At 32.7% G+C, this 19,474-nt stretch overlaps 1 protein-coding gene across 1 annotated transcript; it reads left to right on the top strand.

Moving 5' to 3' along the window:
- The first annotated feature begins 3,268 nt into the window (after positions 1–3,268).
- Positions 3,269–17,187, top strand: LOC134271593 (uncharacterized). Its single transcript, XM_062753794.1, has 4 exons — positions 3,269–3,519; positions 3,589–4,102; positions 16,834–16,975; positions 17,117–17,187. The coding sequence occupies exons 1-4, from the start codon at positions 3,269–3,271 to the stop codon at positions 17,185–17,187; spliced, it is 978 nt and encodes a 325-aa protein (XP_062609778.1).
- Positions 17,188–19,474: the final 2,287 nt, after the last annotated feature.

Below are 19,474 nucleotides of genomic sequence, written 5' to 3'. Positions count from 1 at the left end.
TCAGATTATGTACCACCCCCCCCCTTCCAGGCATTGAAAAAAAAAAACATTTTGCTAGATGCACCTTTCTTCATCATAAATATATATACTTGGATCATTGGCATAAAATTCACAATTATGGAAAAGGCACTCTTGCTTTTCATAACTATATGCTTAGTTAGTTTATTTCATACCCAGAAGCAGAGAAGAAGATTTTCAAAGAATAAATGCATTTTCACTATATAATCTATAGAGCCCCGCCCTAAACCAGAACCCCTGACCCTGGGGCCATAAAATTCACAAATCTGGAAGAGGCACTCTTGCTCATCATAACTATGTAGTTAGTTAGTTTATTTAATACCCAGAAGCAGAGAAGAAGATTTTCAAAGAATAAATGCATTTTCACTATATAATCTATAGAGCCCCGCCCTAAGACCAGAACCTCTGACCCTGGGGCCATAAAATTCACAATTTTGGTAGAGGCACTCTTGCTCATCATAACTATGTACTTAGTTAGTTTATTTAATACCCAGGAGCAGAGAAGAAGATTTTCAAAGAAATAATGCATTTTCACTAAATAATCTATATAGCCCCGCCCTAGCACTAGAACCCCTGACCCTGGGGCCATGAATTTCACAATTTTGGTAAAGGACTCAATGCTTATTACATTCCTGCTAACAGTTTGTCTGCTTGATGTCCAGGAGTAAAGAAGAAGATTTTTAAAGATTGCAATAATTTTAGTGGTTTTGGCCCCACCCCTCAGGCCCCAGGGGGGCGGGGACCATGAAATTCACAATTTTTGTTCCCCTTCACCCATAGATGCTGTATACCAAATTTGGTTGAAATTGGTTCAGTGGTTTCAGAGAAGAAGCTGAAAATGTACAAATGTTAACACACGACACACGACGCACGACGACGGACGAAAACGGATAGCAATAGGTCACCTGAGTTATTCAGGTGACCTAATGTTAACTTATTCAGATAACATTCCTGTATCTATTTAAATACACTTTTTATTCTGTTGAAAGTATACCTACCTTACATTTAAGTTTTCAAACTTATTTCAGATAAGAATTGATTTCAAAGAATTATATAAAATAGTTTTAAAGGATCTTTTTTAAAAAAATCGCATATGATCCAGATACACTAATTAATGTACACCGTAAACTGATAATTGGTACCTTTTGAATAGCTAGAGTGTCACCAAAACATACTATGCCCCTGGGTTATGTAACAGTTAAAACATTATGCATTGTTTGGAGAAGTGCTCCAAATTACCAGTCCTTTTCTCCTGATTGTGTTTTTAAAACATTAATTGAGCTGATTTACCTTGTACTGACCATGAAAAATCCATTGTACCAAAGAAAATTGAAGCCATGCAGGCATTCTATGCTTCACTGTGTACACCCTGTCTACTTTTTCAAAAAGTTTGTCAAATTGATGCATTTATATTTTTCATAAGGTACTAATCAAAATAGCCTATATGCTTTATTATTAGATATTTTAGGCAGGGGTTAAAGTGCCCCAAAAGTTAAATTACTTCATGACTTCAATAGTTACACAAAACGTGGATATTGTACATGTGTTATAAAACTGACAATTCAGAACTTTGTACTTTCTTTGATTGTAAGTTAATGATATTGTTTATATACAAAAACTTGAAATCAAATTCGAATTATCATTTATCATGTTTTGTTTTGAAGGGGGTGGATACATGCTTATGAAAAAAATATTGCAAAGTTTTGTATAAAATTCTATTTTCAAAAACCTCCAAAAGTAATGGTAATGGTAATGCATTACTTTACTAAAGTAATGGTAATGTAATGCATTACTAAAAGAAAATGGTGTAATGGTAATGGTAATTTAATGCCCAAATTGTTGAAGTAATTGTAACGGTAATGCATTACTTTCAATGTAATTCGCCCCAAGCCTGCATCACACAGATATTGTCAATCAGAGACACGAGCATTTTTTTAATCATTACTTTAGAGTACGTGTGTACAATCAGAATGTTTTAATAAAGTAATATTGCAAATGAATAATTGCAAGCTGCAAGAGTAGATTTACATGTTCAATTTTTATTTGAAAAAAAGAGCTGTCAATGATGTGAGAAAGCCTAGATCTTAATTTATCTTAGGGATGGTTGTTTATAAAGTCAAAATGTCGTAAGTTTTGATATATGTTGTTGATTTGTTAAAAGTTTGTGATTTAGAATGTTCTTAAATTTCTAGGATTTTTTTAGTATTTACAGTTAATTTACACCATTTCTCAAAGATATTATTGAACAGTACTCTTGAAACTTCTTCTTCGCTACTGTTAATACACTGAGTATTAGTGAGGAGTAAAGAAACTGGCTTGGAAGAAATTTACTGGAACCTGCAATGTATCTATGTAAGTTTTCTTTTGAAGCTTTGCAATCCAATACATATATGGTATTCAAAATCAATTTGATTCTTTGGAATCTTCTACAGAGTCCATTATAGTTATGAAATTAAGACGCTAGTTGAAGAATCAGAGTTCCTTGAATTAAGGATAGCATAATATGAGATGAGAATTCGACTAGGAATGCATCCCTCTCATTTCTTATGATTTTAAAAAAAAAAATAAAATTCTCTTATTAATCGCCTCAGAAGAGGCACGCAGAAAGGGAAATTTGCACATGCGTAACAAACACTATTTGAAATATGTATATTGCAATTCTCGATTCCAAATGAAAATTAATGGATTGCTCAAAGAGGTCACATCAGAAGAGATTTAATTTTGAGTTGACAATAAATATTTTGTGTATCATAATAAAAACCCTAATGTTCTCTTTATTGGCACAGGTGCAATAAACTCCTCAATAAAGGCAACATGGCATAATCAACAGTTCTCAATGATAACAGGGGTCAGGATGCGAAACGCTGTAGCTCTGCCCTTGGAAAGACAGAAAGTCTGCTGCAGAATTTCTGTGTAATAAATGTCAAGTCGACCTTTGTGAGGAATGTGTAGGTCATCATATGATCTCCAATCCCATAATAGAACATGGTGTGGTTACTTTTGAGTTAAAAAATATGAACTTATTCCATCTCAGTGTAGTCTACACCAAGGAGACAAATGTGAAATGTTCTGTGAACAATGTGATTCCCCAATATGTTTCAAATGTCTAGCCTCAGGATATCATGAAAATCACAATGTACCGAAGATTTCTGAAATTTACAGTTCTAAACAAGAGTTCATCAGAAAAGATTTAATTGAACTTGAAACTAGCATTGCACAGTATCATTTAATTATCTCTGAATTAGGTGCAATGTTATCAGGTATTGTACAAAAACATGCTGAAAGACAAAGAACTATTGATGAATTTGGTAAAACATGTCAGAAATTAATAACCAATGCCATTGAAAAATATAAGAACGATGCAAAATTATTGGAAATAGATGAAGTTAATGAAATTAAGAACCTGGAGGCAGATTTCCAGAAACGCTACTTGTTAATTCAATCAGCAATGGATGAAAACAAATCTATCCTTGCCTCAAATGATCCATCTAAATTTGTCAAGTACATTTCAAAAAATGAAAAGTTCAGAAGTATTCCTTAGAGATTTAAACTAACAGTGCCAGATTTCAGACCCAAAGAACTCACAGAGCAAGCACTCTATCAGATGATTGGAGACATTCCAGAAACGAAGAAAACTTTTATCCAGGGGCAGGTCCTAAAAGATCCTCAATCAGTGAACAGTCCAAATAAAGGTGTAAAGAAGTTTCTTGATTTTTCAATTACAGTAGGAGATATAAAAAGTGATGAAGCAATTAGTGACATAGCTTGTATTCCTTACACAGATCACTTCTGGGTCAGTGGCTCTGATGGAACCATTAAACAGCCGAACAAAGAGGGAGGAGTGCTGAAACAAATCTCCACAAATGATGACCCATATGCCTTGACAGTAACAAGAGAGGGTCACTTGGTGTATATTGAAAAGAAGGAGGGAAAAATTGACAGAGTAGAGGATGATGAGACAAAATGTCTGCTTCAAATACAAAAAGAATGGATTCCAGATGTTATCTGCAGCACTCGTACAGGTGACCTCTTAGTACATATGATATCCCGAGATAAAATAAAGAGTATCATGAAGAAAAGGATTGTACGTTATTCTAGCTGTACAGTCACACAAGAAATACAATTAAGTGCTTTGGAAAAGGATTTATATTCAATATTCTTGCCTTAGTGTATTGATCAAAATTTGAACAGTGATATTGTAATGAGTGATAAAAATTCAGTAATGGTGTTGAGCAATGAAGGAAAATTTAAATTTATCTACAGCAATATGAGATGCAAAATCTTAGTTCCACAGGATATTACCACAGACAGCATGTGTCATATACTAAAAGCTGACAGTGGTAATAAAACCATACACATCATTGATCAGAATTGACAATTTCTCAAGTTTATAAACAACTGTGAATTGTATAATCTATGTGGTTTCAGTATAGACAGCAATGACAAACTGTATGTTGCTGAAACCAAAGGAGTGAAACGAATTAAGTATATGGAATAAACGATCATTGTGTACATCGACCAAAAAAGCAGAGTAGATTTAAGAATCCGAAAGTCTGAGGTTAACAAAACGTTTGAAATCGATCGGCATTGTTCATGGATGAGGGACCAATATTCACGTATTTCCCAGTTTACTTTGCCTAAATTTACACCCACCAAGCAATAACTTTATAGAAGTTGAACATGCACGATTCGTATACGCCATTTTCGATATCATTATCGGCGAAACATCCACACCAGGGTATACTCTTTAGACCTGACTTCTTTAAAAAGTTTATTGTCACAAGTATCGGAATGGAATGGAGACCCGTGTTCGTGCTGTTTATATTGCATTACTTTTGTTTATATTTATACCCCTGCTTTAAAAGCCGTCTAGCTGTCCGTCCGTCCGTCTGTTATGCTTTAGGATACCCATCTCCTATCCACAACTCCTTTCATACCACTAAATCAATTGATGTAACTTTCACAGAATCGTTATTACGAATTTCCATTGTGCACCTCTTATTCTGCTTTTGATCCGACACACATTTTGGATTTCACATAGCAAAACATGGACACCCCCATTTTATAGATATGAGAGGCGGGGTATCATTTAGTGAGGTCATTGCTCATAGTACCTCTATTTTGTTAAGCTTTAAGCTGATGAAATGATACATTGTTAACTCACTTTTAATCTATGATTCTACAGGGTATAACTTTTAGTCCAAAATGATTAATTTCTTATTATTAGTAGTACAGCTGAGGTAAATGTAACTGATAAAATACAGCTTGTAAAAAATCACGGCTGGTAAAGTGCGAATCTAGAAAATCTTTGTTTCGGACACCCTCTACTATTGGTTTACATCAATGAAGCAGAAAATGTAAACTAAACTTTCAGAAATGATAGTATATTTGACTGAAAAATTTAATTATTATAGTTCAGTATGATTTTATGAAGTAGAATTGAGTGCTGGTGGACACATGTAAGGAGCTTGCTTAGAATATACCCGTTTTATAAGTTTTACTGGATCTTTTCGTTCTTACAAATTACATGTTAAACACAAAATACACTACATTATTTTCTGACGCTGTATGTGCTAAATGTGATATGTGTATATAGTATTTAAATCGTTTATGATTATATATATATATGTAGTATTTCACAAGATTAAGATTTTTTCTGAAAATGAAGTTTTCTAATATACAGTGCGAGTATGGTTGCTGTATGTGCGACTCTTGGCACCTGTAAACACTGTTTTTGTCTATTTTTTCTGTTTCTTGCGACGTTTCATTGTGGTATCATGACTTTATCGTTTTTCAAGAAATACATTAAAATTAATACAGACACGTTAGGAAGTGCAACAGCTAGATAGAACAAATTAAAGGCCCATGGTGTTTCATAGATTAAGCTTTTATTATTAAGATACAATGTATTCTGGTCACCAGCCAGGAAGAATAACTCTTTAATTCATATTGTATATCAAAAAGTCTTAAAATAAAGCTTGAGTACTAAATTTTTTCATGCAACAATTTAGCATCTCGTGCATCTCAACGAGCTTCAAAGTTCTCAGAATGGTTTAATAAAAAGTCGAAAATTTTACCCAATAGACGTATTTTTAAACTGCATACCTAAAGAAATTAGGGTCATTTTAATTTAGCCATATATACCTGTTGCAACCACTATTGAAATAACGACCACTATTGAAATAATTATATCAATAGTGGTTGAGAGTGCATTTCAATGGCAAACATAGTTAGACACCACTATTGAAATACGACCACTATTGAAATAGTTATATTAATAGTGGTTCAATGTGCATTTCAATAACAAATATAGTTAGTAACCACTATAAGAATACAACCACTATTAAAATCATAATATATCAATAGTGGCTGAGAGCGCATTTCAATAGCAAACATAGTTAGTAACCACTATTGAAATACGACCACTATTGAAATAATTATTTCGATCATTTTACAATGCATAGTTTATAAATTTCTTTGCCCACGCGCGTTTTTGTGGGCTAGAACTTTTCCATTCTCTCCAACGACTAGAATTCCAACCTTACGGTTAGCTGCAGAATTGCATAGCTTCCCGAAAACAAGAGACCAGTGAGTGAGCCACATCACTAAGTAAACTTGACCCTTCTTTTCTTCACCTGATTCCCCCTTGCAATATCAAATTGGCCCTGCCGTACCCCCAGGTGTCATTATTTAAAAAAAAAGAATTAACATGTAGAGTCATCTACAAGTAAATGTATTGAAGGAAACATACGTTGATAAGTGTTTTATTTTTTTTACCCTCCATGAATAGATTTTTAACCTTTGACAGTGAGAGATGGCATGGTCATGCATTAAGTGTTTCCAGTAATTACGAAAGCCCAATGAGCTCATTTCCGTAGTTAAAAAAAATTTCGCGTTCTAACGCGAAACTTTCACGAATAAACGAGTAACTTTCTATTTATTATGCAAAACCTTCACGAATAAACGCAAACCTTCGCGTTTATAATTTTTTTGCGATTTAACGTGTTACTTTAGCGATATAACGGGTACCTTTTGCGTTATTTTGCGAAATTATATGCATATACAATGTAGTAATGTTACACAGGAACCGTGATCTTGACTCACAGATAAGATCATGAAAGTAGACGGAAAAAGTCAGAACTTATTCATAAAATATATCTTTGACTCAGAAGATGTACTGGAGAAATGATGTGAGAATAGGATAGTTTAGTCATCAGAATATTCTTTTTTTAAAAACTTATATTACCATAATTAATAAAATGATTTTTACTTTCTTGAACATGTTTTTATGCGCCTGCAACGATGGATCCGAGGTGTATATAATTATATATGTTTTTTCCTGTTTGTTTATCCGCTTGTTTGTTTGGCTGTCTGTCTGTTGTCAACTTTAACCTTCACCATATTTTTTAACCATGAGAGAGGGAGACTTCATATTTGATATGCATACTCCATTAATTAAGTTCTTTCAAATGCCGCCAAGGTCCATGACCTTTTGACTTAAATGCTAAAAAAAGCTTTTTCGATCCTCCACCATAACTTTTGAACCATTAAAGATAGAGACTTAATATTTCGAATATAGACTCCACTTATTGAGCTCTTACAAATTGTTCAAGGACACTGACCATCTGACCTTGACTGTGACCTATATGCTAAAAATAGCTTTTTTTTAAAACTGTCGCTATAACTATTGAACTAATTTCATTCAAATGATATCAAGGTCAATGACCTTGTGACTTTGTCTGTGACCTATATGCTAGAATAGCTTTATCGTTTCTTGTTAAATTCTGTAGACCGATTATTTTTTAAGGGAAATCTCCACTTGGCATTTTTTTCAAGTTTTTTTATAAGTAACATTGACTACAACTTTACCACTTTAAATTAAGTAATCAATTATTTTGGACAAAAAATTATACACTGTAGAACCATAAGTATAGTGAATTTACGATGTACCATTTCATGAGCTTCGCGGCCATATGAGGCTGTTTTAGAAACAAATATAATTGGATATTGTTAATAAGAAATTATTCGACGAGAAGGGGTTTCTAAATTTTACCCAATATTTATATATCCGAGGGGTTATAGAGAAGTTCGTGGATAAATAAAAAAAATATTAAGGTATTCAGTAGAGTTTGTACACTTTGAATTAATTTTCAATGTTTTCGTAAGAAATGGAATGAACACGTGGCGCAACCTCCAAATACGATATCGTATTTCCACAGTGAATCCATCGAAGACAGATGAAAATCTGCTATCCAATTTTCACAAAGGTGGTGAGACACAATTGACAAATTTACAAATTTACATCATTTTGTCAATTTTCTGAAATCTTTATCTTTATGAAATAAAATTATTTCACATTCTCTAGAGATTCCATAAAAAGGCTGGAAAGGGGTCATTTTCCCTGAAATTAATATTCTTGAAGTTTAATTTTTGAAAACCCGCATCAACTTTGAATTCTTTGAACAGCGTTGAGAAAGAAAAATTGTGACTATAAAGATGGGTTCAATAGCAAGAAAACTTAAAGTTGTAGGTTGTGAACGTCCAAGATCAAAATAGCATTTTGCTTACATTGTCATAAATAAACTTATTTTTGGGAGTTGAACTATGTTCAATCTCCCATGGCCATCACGTATTTAACATGCGCAGTAATTTGTGTTGATTATATAGAGTCGAAAGCGAGGCTACTGTGTCGCCCGATTTACTCCGATGATATTCAACAGAAAACATACATAAACATCCGCCAACTAGTTCATGTCATTTTCTCCTGAATTGATCTAATTTTCATAATTTGAAATGTAAGTAAATGTAATGATAAAGTAATCTTATTTTGAATATTAGATTTCGTTAAAAGTAAAACTAAATTATAAAGAACCTCAAAAGTTTTTCGTAATGGAACTCATTTTTAGTGTAGCGTCATACGCTGAAAGAGATACGAACGACAACTCTACATACTGACATTAAGCTACGAATCTAGTCTTCTCGACGCCCGGCGGTCCCGGATTTTTAGCAATATCTTTTTTACCGGTGCAGAGAATTTATTCAAACTTTTCATGAACATTTCCTTGGTTTGAATTAATTCATTAATGCATTAAAACTTTACGAAATATGCGTATTTATTAGTAAATCAGCTATATCACCTTCCAAAAGCGTTACATCTAGTACTCTGTTATAAATGTTACTATTAAAACCAAAAACGGACACCCATGTTTTCGTAAAATCGCGATGAAAAGCAACAAATGAAGTATATTTTTTTAATAAAAGGAAAACCTCATTTACATACCAGATATTTTGTACGCACACAAACTCTCACATATACCACTTTTTTTTATGTTTGGTCATTAATTATTTGTTTTTAACTTGGTATTGCATTTTTCTTCACAATATTAAAAAAGATTAAGTTCTGACATACTCCATGTATAATGTTCGTGTAACTGAAATACATTTAAATTCACAGAGAAGTTTTATATAACAAACCTGTTAGCTCTTAAATGGATGCTGTGTTAAAATCCACATTATATCAATATTGAAATTATTCCTGCGAAACTGAAATTTTCATAACACATGGGTAAAGGTGCCAAGGAAAAATATATAACAAATTTGAAGTTTGCATGTGAGCAGTGAATTCTATAAATGATCAACCGCCTCTAATATGAATATGTTTTGCAATGGGAAACCGAAATTATGTGTAGGATGAAAAAGTAATAGAAGGTGCACAACGGCAATATGTAATAAAGATTCTAAAAAAATCGTTCAGTGGTGTAAGAGGAGTTGCGGATAAGAGATGGGTATACCTAAAGCGTAACAAACAGATGGACGGAATTCCCGATTAATAAATACCCTCCCGCTTTTCAAGCAGGGGGTATAAAAAAAGGACTAATGTAGACAGGCAAGCATTATGGCCCATCCATTTTTTTTTTGCTAGTCAGTGTCTCTAAAATGTCTTTCTCAAGATTGTTGCAACACAAAAAATTTGAAACAGTTGTCTGTTTTTGAAATAATAATATTGTTTACTCACTTAACCTCCCGATCAAAGATTTTGTTATACACCATGTTCAACTCCCATGAGTGCGTTCAGTACTTTGATTTATATATATTTTCCAGTTTGATTTTATTTTCTTCATTGCCGTACATGTAGGAACCGATGATGGGAGGCACCAGTAGGGGATGTCCTTATAATTTTTTTAGTGTGGGGGAGTTGATGGGGTACTAGCTGAAATTTTTTAAAATTATTTCCTACAGACCTGTTCTTTATGTTATTTTACTTGGCTAGTACTTGGCTATTTTGCTTCTTTTGTACGTCGTGTATCTGATTCTATCTGAACTTTGAATCATGTTTCACTATACCTTATTTATTACTACTTTTTGGTAACAACTATATGAAGAATGAAAAGTTTGAATAAAAACGTAGGACAAAGAATCCCAATAAAATTGAAACAACAAGATGTGATTGTGAAAAACTATGCACCCGGCGGCAACAAAGTTCGTAAAACCTTTTTTTAGCATATAGGTCAAAGTCAATGTTACAATGTCATTGACCTTGGTGTCATTTGAAAGAACTTAATTAGTGGAGTTTTTATACCAAACATGAAGTCTCTTACTCCTATAATTCAAATGTTATAGCAAGAGTTTGAAAAAAGCTATTTTTAGCATATAGGTCACAGTCAAGGTCAGAATGTGATTGTCCTTGGTGCAATTTAGAAGAGCTTTATTAGTGAAATCTAAATAACAAATATTAGGTCTCTATCTTTGGATCAAAAGTTATGGTGAAACTTCGAAAAAGATATTTTTTGCATATAGGTCTCAAGTCAAGGTCACATGGTCATTGACCTTGGTGTCATTTAAAAGAATTTAAGTAGTGGAGTATGCATACCAAATATAGTGTCTTTTTTTCCTCATGATTCAAAAGTTATGGTGATGGTTAAAGTTGACAACAGACAGACAAACAGCTAAACAGACAAACAGACAGGACAAAAACAATATACGCTTCGGATCCATCGATCCAGGCGCATAAAAAGGTATGCTACGGACTTTTTTAAACAAAGAAATCTAGCTCAAACAGTCTAATCTATGTAGAAATATTTCTCAAAAACAAATTATCACTTCATTATAAATAAGAATCTGACCTATAGGACCGGGCTTGGGTTTTTTTCTCTACAAAAAGTTTGTCGATTTCCGTTGTGATTAATGACATTAGGCTAAAAACATATAACAATTTGTTTTCCTTAATCTTTATGTCAGTGAGTAGAGATAGGAGGAACCCTTTCAACGATTTTCTGAGTTGTTTTTTTTTTTATCTCCAAGTGTAATAATTGATATTTGTCTATACTTCTCATAGTGTATTATGGTAATGTCTACTGTCTCTGAAATTCTATTCTTTATTTCTAGGCCATTTATCCATGGATATAATAAAACATGTCATTAATGTGTGCAAATTAAATTGACCATAATGAACTCCAGAGGAGAACAGCTATTGATATATGTATACGTAGCCAAAATCAATGTGATTAAATTCTAAGGATATACAATTTAAATTCATCGCAGCCCAATGCTGCCAAGAATACCTGTATTTAGCAATAAACACAAAGTAAGTTATTCTTGTCTTGTGTGCTTATACTGAGGTTTGTTCCGTCTGACTGACAACAGTACAGTACATTGAATTGTTACAATTTGATATATCTTTAGTGTTTCTTATATCAATAATGGACATGCATAAAAGATAAATAATTGAAGGAAAATACACAAGTCTATAAAAAAACTTAAACATTTAATAGTCTTTGAAAAGACAAAATTTAAAACTATAAAATTGTGGTACCAGGTGGATTCGATCCCCCGACTTTAAAAAAGAAAGTTTCTACGGTGTAAAAATCAGCGCACATATCAACTGAGCTAGACTGTCTATAAGAATGAATGATATAAATCTGAAGCATACGAGTATTATCAAAATCAGGTTTACTCATTTTTTGTAGTTTTTTTTTTTTTTTTTGTAAATTTCGACCCTAGGGCAAGGGTGCCCTTAAAAAATCCTATCTTAAATTATTACTTATATCCTAACCTATCAAAATAACATAATTTTATTTAGCTATAGGGGCATGCCTGCCCTGAAGGACTTCTAGGCCAAAAAACATGCCAAAATCAACGCTTTGGTGTTTTGGGCAAAATTTGGAGGTTTACTGAAAAGTTGTAAATAATAAATTTTAGGTCTAAAATACAAATTTGAAAAACTTAGACATATATATGTTAGAAAACTACAAATAAAGATTGATAACTAACTGTCACTTTTTCCGGGAAATTGTTCTCTCTCATAGGTCAATTATTTTGTCAGAGTGAATACATCTCTTTTATGCCGCCCCGAAAGAAGTCGGGGGCGATATATTGCTATTGTACGCATGTTTTTGTTATACGGGATGTTCGTCATGAAACGTTGTCAATTTAATGATTAGTACATGTATCTGAAATTGTGCTCCTTGCATTTAAAAATTGCTAATTGTCAACAGCTGTCGCCATGGAAATAGGGGAAAAGGGAAAATTCTTTTACTTTGTTTTTTAAATCAAAGTACAGAAAGTATGATACGAGTTGATGTTTGTCCAAGCTTATATAGCTAATGGGTATTGTTTTAGTGATGAAAAAATGAAAGTCTTTTAAAGTTCGGGCGACCTACGCTATTGCTTGCAATAGCAGACTTTCTAGTTTTTCTTATTATTTTGAAAACAATATAAGATAATTCTTGCGTTTTTCTGTTTTTCAGGCCCGTGGGAAGCAATTTCATATAAAGGGGGATCATTGGGCTAAAAAAAACCTTCCCCCAAAGAGACTTAACTGTTCAGGGGACATAACAATTATTGATTTCTTTTTTAAGTATTTACAAAATTATTAAGGGGATACAATTGGAAATTGCTTTTATTTAATTGGAATAACATATACTGGCATGCACTCACTGTGTACGGACCTGGTCCAAGGCCATAAAACTTAGATAAACCCATTTTCGATCTCAGTTTCCCTTTTCTATATTGTACTTATTCCTTCCGTAGAAGTGAGACTGTGATTTAACGTGAGCTTGTCTAAGTTTATTGCTATGGCGCATTATGTTTCAAATATGATAAATATAACCTCCATTTTTGATTGCCATCCTATATGGTACACACATATCAATTGGGTTAGTTGACCACAGATATTGCAAATACAAATTTTTTGATATTTCTCAATTAACATTCATTTTACTCAATTTTTTTTTTTTTTGGGGGGGGGGGGCAAAAATTATTGGGGCGGCGACTGCCGCCTGCAGCTGCCCCTTTGCCGACGCCCCTGAATTAAGTATCTTTAAACTGATATTGTCATCACATTAATTTTTTAAAGTCGAACTGAGAATTGTCTCATATCAATGACTCTCAATGCCGAAGTAAACGCAAGGGTGATAAGGAAGCATACAGAATATTCTACCTTGACTAAGTCAGTGCTACATTACTGACGTCATAGTGTGTGAGATGACGTCAATTTTAGAACACAGGTTATCGTAATATTGGTATTTAGATATTTAATTTAACACTAGGAAATAAATTGAAACGTGTAAAGATTCACAAAAATAAGATGTTTTTATTCTATTGTTCCGTATCTGTCAATTTGATTAAAATCTAACAATGATGACGTCATAAGTGTGCATCGAGTAACTTGGGAATTGATCATGTCGTGTTAAGAGAATTTGGCTACGACAGCATGTCCAAAGATACGTAAAATGGAGTTTAGAAGCAAATATCGGGAATATTATGTGAAATTCATATGGAGTTCGGTTAAATAAACAGGTATGGTAATTTATTTTCATCAATAATATTCTCTGTCGAAGACATTTAGCTATATCCGTATCCCAGTCTGCCTTTCCTTGGTCATTCGTGACAAAAATAATGCCGTAGAACAACAATAAGCTGGATATTTCAAAACATAAGATTTGTACATATGAAAAGTTCGCCTTCTAAGATACTTGGAAAGTGCTGCTAGAATCCCGAGTTAAGCATGGTTTCACGAAAATTCTGGGTTCATATGTGTAAAATACAAAACATAGGGTAAGGTTTCGTGCAGATGTGTGTTATAATTATTTTACTGACCGGACAGTGGGATTCTAGCAGCATCTTTAAGGCAAAATAGATGTTTTTCGACTATATTATTTACTCAAAGAAGTTATTAAACTCCGGGGTATTGTTGTTCTGTTAGCTTTTTTATTAAGGAACATCTAGCTATTAATAGAAGTCAAGTGATGCCGTGGTGGTGGCGCATGTCATTGCGTTAGACGTTCTTTTATCTTTATGCAATAGTTAATAAAAATTTATGTTTATCAGTGATTTTGGTAAATTATCAAACTTAATTTTCTTTAAAAAGTCTAATTTCCCTAGAAATGATTTATATGCTTCCTTAACATACCTACGAAGAAGGGAGCGAAAGGTTGGATTCCAAATATTTTGCGTGAAGAATAATCTTTTGAAACTGTTTTATAGTGAAATTTATTTATAGGCTGCGTCTGCCTGACAATATTTTTAAAGCTATTGATAAAAGAATTGTTGCTGTATGATTTTTTTGTGATCTCTCAAAAGCATTTGATCGTGTTTGGCACAAAGGTATCTTCTTTATGCTTACAACATATGAGATAACTGGTAGTTTGTATCAATGGCTTGAGAATTATCTGAAATGTAGGTACCAAAGGGTGATGCTTACATGCTGGTGTTCCCCAGGGCTCAGTTTTAGGACCACTTTTGTTCTTAATTTATGTTAATGATGTTGCTGATAATATGATTACTTTTTGTAGGTTATTTGCTTTCAAAAACGATGCTACGTGCCTGAAATAGTCTTTCAAAAGGCGAAAATTTAAAACTATAAAAGTGTGGCATGCACCAGGGGGATTCCATACCTCGATTGTAAATAATCAAAGCGTACTTTAACAGAGCTATTAATTCTCTTTATTTATTTTTATTTATTTATTTTTTGTGGTTTTCGACTCAAGGGCAGGGATGCCATTTAAAAAGTCTTATTTCAAGGTACATTTATTTCTGCTTTAGAAGAGGTACGGTTCTTAGTACCCTGTCAAAGGCGTCGGAAGCAAATTGAAAGTGGGGGCTGATTTAAAGTGGGGATGGAATCTACCATTTTATTTCACAATGAAATGAAAATATATGGAATCACTGTCTAGTTAGGAGAGTATGCCAGAAACATCAACAATAGTGGGAAACATGGAATAATTTTAGCATAACGGGCAAAGGCCGTTATGCAAATTTTCCCATGTTTCCCACTATTGTTGATGCCCTGGCATACTCTCCTAACTAGACAGTGATTCCTTAAACATCCACACAAGAGATAACGTTGATGATTCCTGATGGTTATTTAAATATGAGATGCAATCTTAAACAGCAATTTCGATTAATACCATTAAATACACCATAAGTATATATTCTTTTGCTTGATTTGAGCAATAATCAGATTAGCCAGTTTCAAAATGATGTTTTACCTAAATTTCAATATTTTAAAAACAACAATATTTTAAGTCTTTATGATATTTATGGGTACCACTACCTTGAATTATTAGATTTATCTAACAATCAAATAACTACTATCAAAAGGTCTGATTTCGTAGTAAGACAATTTCTGAAGTATATTAACCTTCGAAGCAATAATATCACAAATATTCATACTGAAGCATTTTCATCGAGAACGCCATTCTTATATTTTCTCGATCTTTCAAATAATTCTTTAAATATTATTCAAGAAACACATTTTTCAGACTTAGAAAATCTTAATTTTTTTTCTATTGAATTGTAACAAAATAGACTTTCTTCATAACGAAACATTTTCGAATTTGTTGAAATTAAATATACTTAACTTATTCTACAGTTATATCACTGTTCTGTCCGAAGGTCTGTTTTTGAATTTAAGACGGCTACAGAATTTATATCTTCAAAATCGAAGCCTTATCAAAGAATATTTTTCGAAATTTACAAATTTTACAAAATTAAACCTTTCAAATAACAATATTTCTTTTTTTTGAAAGACCTATTTCTGAATTTGCAAGAGCTACGTTTCTTGCACATACAACATAATAAGATTTTAAGTGAAGAGGACATGATTCTAGGGCTTTTTAACTTAAGATATTTACACGTTGATTCCTTTTCAATATGTTGTGCAAAACCTTTGAGTATGTTTGAGATAAAATGCATTGCTCCTATAAATGAACTTTCTTCTTGCGAACAATTTATAAGTGTTTTCCCTAAACATCTGCATATGGTATGTTGCATTATTAGCAGCTTTTGGGAACATAATTGCTTTTATATGTAACTGTATTGCATTGAAAAACAGGTTCTCTCCATATTTCATATTTACTTGTTACCTAAATTTTGCGGATTTACTCATGGGAATCTACTTGTATATTATAGCGTTTGTCAATATGGTTTTCAGCGGCAGATAAGGGTCTGAGGACATTAGCTGGCGTTATAGCAAACTTTGCACTTCAGCAGGAGTTTTAGCTACAATGTCAAGCGAAGCATCTGCTTTATTTGTAATGTTGATAACCATTGATAGAATTCTTGCTATTTCAGCGCCCCTTTTCGAATCGTCACTTCTTAATTACAAGAGCTATTTTATTGTCGGCCTTAGTATGGACAGTTTCTTTTGTTTTGCCATTTTTTCCTATATTTTTACCATTGAAAGATTTTTATTCTCAAACTGCTATTTGTATATACCTTTCTTTGTCCGTCGATAGACAACCTGGCTGGGAGTATTCCATGGCTGTATTTATTGGATTTAACTTCATTCTTTTTCTTGGAATACTTGTTGGACAGATTTTAATTCTTGTTGAGGTTATCAAGTCTGGAAAGAAAATTAAATCTACAGCCACTAAAAGACGGGAAATATCATTAGCGAAGTCAGTTGGTGCTGTTGTTTTGACAGACCTCATGTGCTGGATACCTATTGGATTAATAGGTATGTTTCAGCAGGCATTTTTATACATGTATTATAGGTTGTAATCAAGAGTCTCATAAAACATTCATATGCAAAATATATCAAGGATACCAAATTTGCAAAATAAGTAAGTAATCAAAGATAATGTCACCTGGTTTTAAGATGGCTGGGTGGTCGTGGCCATTTTCGGATTACTGTATAATGATCTCCTTAAGAAGGAGAGCTCCATATGAATAAACACAAAAATGGTGAACATTTCATACTAAAAATTTTTCGTATAAAAAATGTTCTTAGTTAAATAATACTAGCACTTTTGAGCTAAAGATATCAAATCTTAAAAAAATAAGTTATATCTGATGGTTAATTTGCTGACACCCAGCCTTGTTCTCCTTGTGTTTTAAAAAAATAGAGCATTGCACCAATACAATCTGTTTTTATGGCCATTGCTAATCTCAGATTAATTGTCATCTTATGCTTTCTTTTGAATGTATAATTCAGCTATGATGACATTCTCAGGAGTTGACGTTTCTCAGGAAGTCTACATTTGGAAAACAGTGCTTGTTTTATCGATAAATTCTGCTCTGAATCCAATTCTGTACACTTTGTCAGCTCTCATAAGAGAAAGGAAAAGACGAAAACAGGTATGGAGTTTATAACATTTATGACACTTTAAATTGAGAGAGAGAGAGAGAGAGAGAGAGAGAGAGAGAGAGAGAGAGAGAGAGAGTAATTAATTACTAAAAGTTAAAAAATACCTTTGCTAGAAATTGATTTTTTTAAATTAAATAAAAAGCATAATAAACTACATATATATCACAACTAAAGATATATATTTTAAATTCATTTTGGATTAAAAAAAAATATATATTTTTCAGACTCCACAACGCGCAGATATGTCGTGATACAGTTTAGTGTATTGCAATATATATTAGAATGGATAAAAGAAAGTGAAATACATAACAGCACTGATATAAAGTAAATACAAAAAACGTGTCATTGGTACTTAAAAAGTTGAAATTTATATTGTAATTTGCATATCGTACTTGAAATTTATGTAAATTATGTTTTATGTTTTGCTGTTATTTAATTTTATTTTTAATTTAACCAGTAAGATAATTGTTGATTAAATCTGTTCCATAGTTTTTAGTTTGGTGTTCTTTCTGAAGTGAGAGGTATAACAAATAATGATAGACTGGAATTCTATCAAAATATAATTTGTTGGATCTGAAGGTCATATTGTTGCCCTTGGCCTGCGGATGATGGAACTTTAATACATAGGGCTTTTGCCTCTCGGCTCTTGAGTGGATTTTGAATAGCAACCTATACGTGACATGATGACATAGTTATTAAATCTAATAACGACGTTCTATATATATTCAAGTTTATTTGAAATCTGTAGTACTGAACAATCGCAATGTCATTTGTTTTATTATTGTCGTTTATTAAGGTTATGTTTTCAGTTTTTTTTCTTACTGTAAATCACCTCTGGCTTTTAATTCAATACTGTACTTTCGTAACATCCACTAATTCATATCATAATAATAAATCGAAATACCGTCTAATTGAGTAGATTTGAAATGTACAAGGCCCAAATGACGTCAAATTTTACTATAAAAAAATAGTCCCAAAAAACACAAAATACATTAATGGATTATTTAGTTACCGTAGTCAAATATCAACATTTATAAAATAAACAACAAAAGGATTTTAAATTATGATCAAAGTAATCTTGTTAACTTTAATTATATATGTAACCTAGATTTAGGTTGTCGGAAGCACGAACATATATAGGCACTATGTAACTTCTCTGCCGCCATATTGAATGCAATGTTGCAGTTGATGAAACGGGAGTTGGTCAGCATGGTCAGGAAACCGATTTGTACGGATGTTGAAATAACATAAGAAGTTGAGTTGCTTAAGAAGTCGGATGGTATTGACTGATGGACGATGTCTGTATTAGATGACGGAGTACATGCAGATCCATGTGGCAATGTCAATTTCTCCACGTGGCTATTACGGAAGTGGAGTTCTAGGTCTCGCGAGGCATCGGTGATAGTGGACAGCGTTGCGCTAGTGACTTGCTTTCGAGTCGAAGATAATTAATTATTTATTTTGTTTGTTAAAAAGATATATCATATCAAATTACTTAGTAAACAATTAAACAAAACATCTATTTTTTCTTTAGTATATTTATACGCCAGTGATATACATGCAGGTTGACACCTGACCTTTCCGTAATAGAGAAATATACATACCACAGGGTATTACCATGAATTTAACAAGAATCACTTTGGAAGTGTTTATCATAGAGAAAAAAATTTGAAATGGAAATATTTGAAAATCATTTTCGTGTATACTCACGCGTAGAAATATACACGGAGAAACGTGCGTTACCGTGACATCTCAATAGGGCTACAGAGACGATAGCAAAAGTATAACAATATAGGGCAGCGAGAAATTCGAATATTGAGCATATTTTCGGTGCTTTCAAACATGTAAAATGTAAATATAAGGAATGTT

Source organism: Saccostrea cucullata, unplaced genomic scaffold (assembly GCF_032062105.1).
Source record: "Saccostrea cucullata isolate Sc308-1 unplaced genomic scaffold, CSIRO_AGI_Scuc_v1 ctg499, whole genome shotgun sequence".
NCBI classification, from domain to species: Eukaryota; Metazoa; Mollusca; class Bivalvia; order Ostreida; family Ostreidae; genus Saccostrea; species Saccostrea cuccullata.
This window is presented reverse-complemented; position numbering and strand designations above follow the sequence as displayed.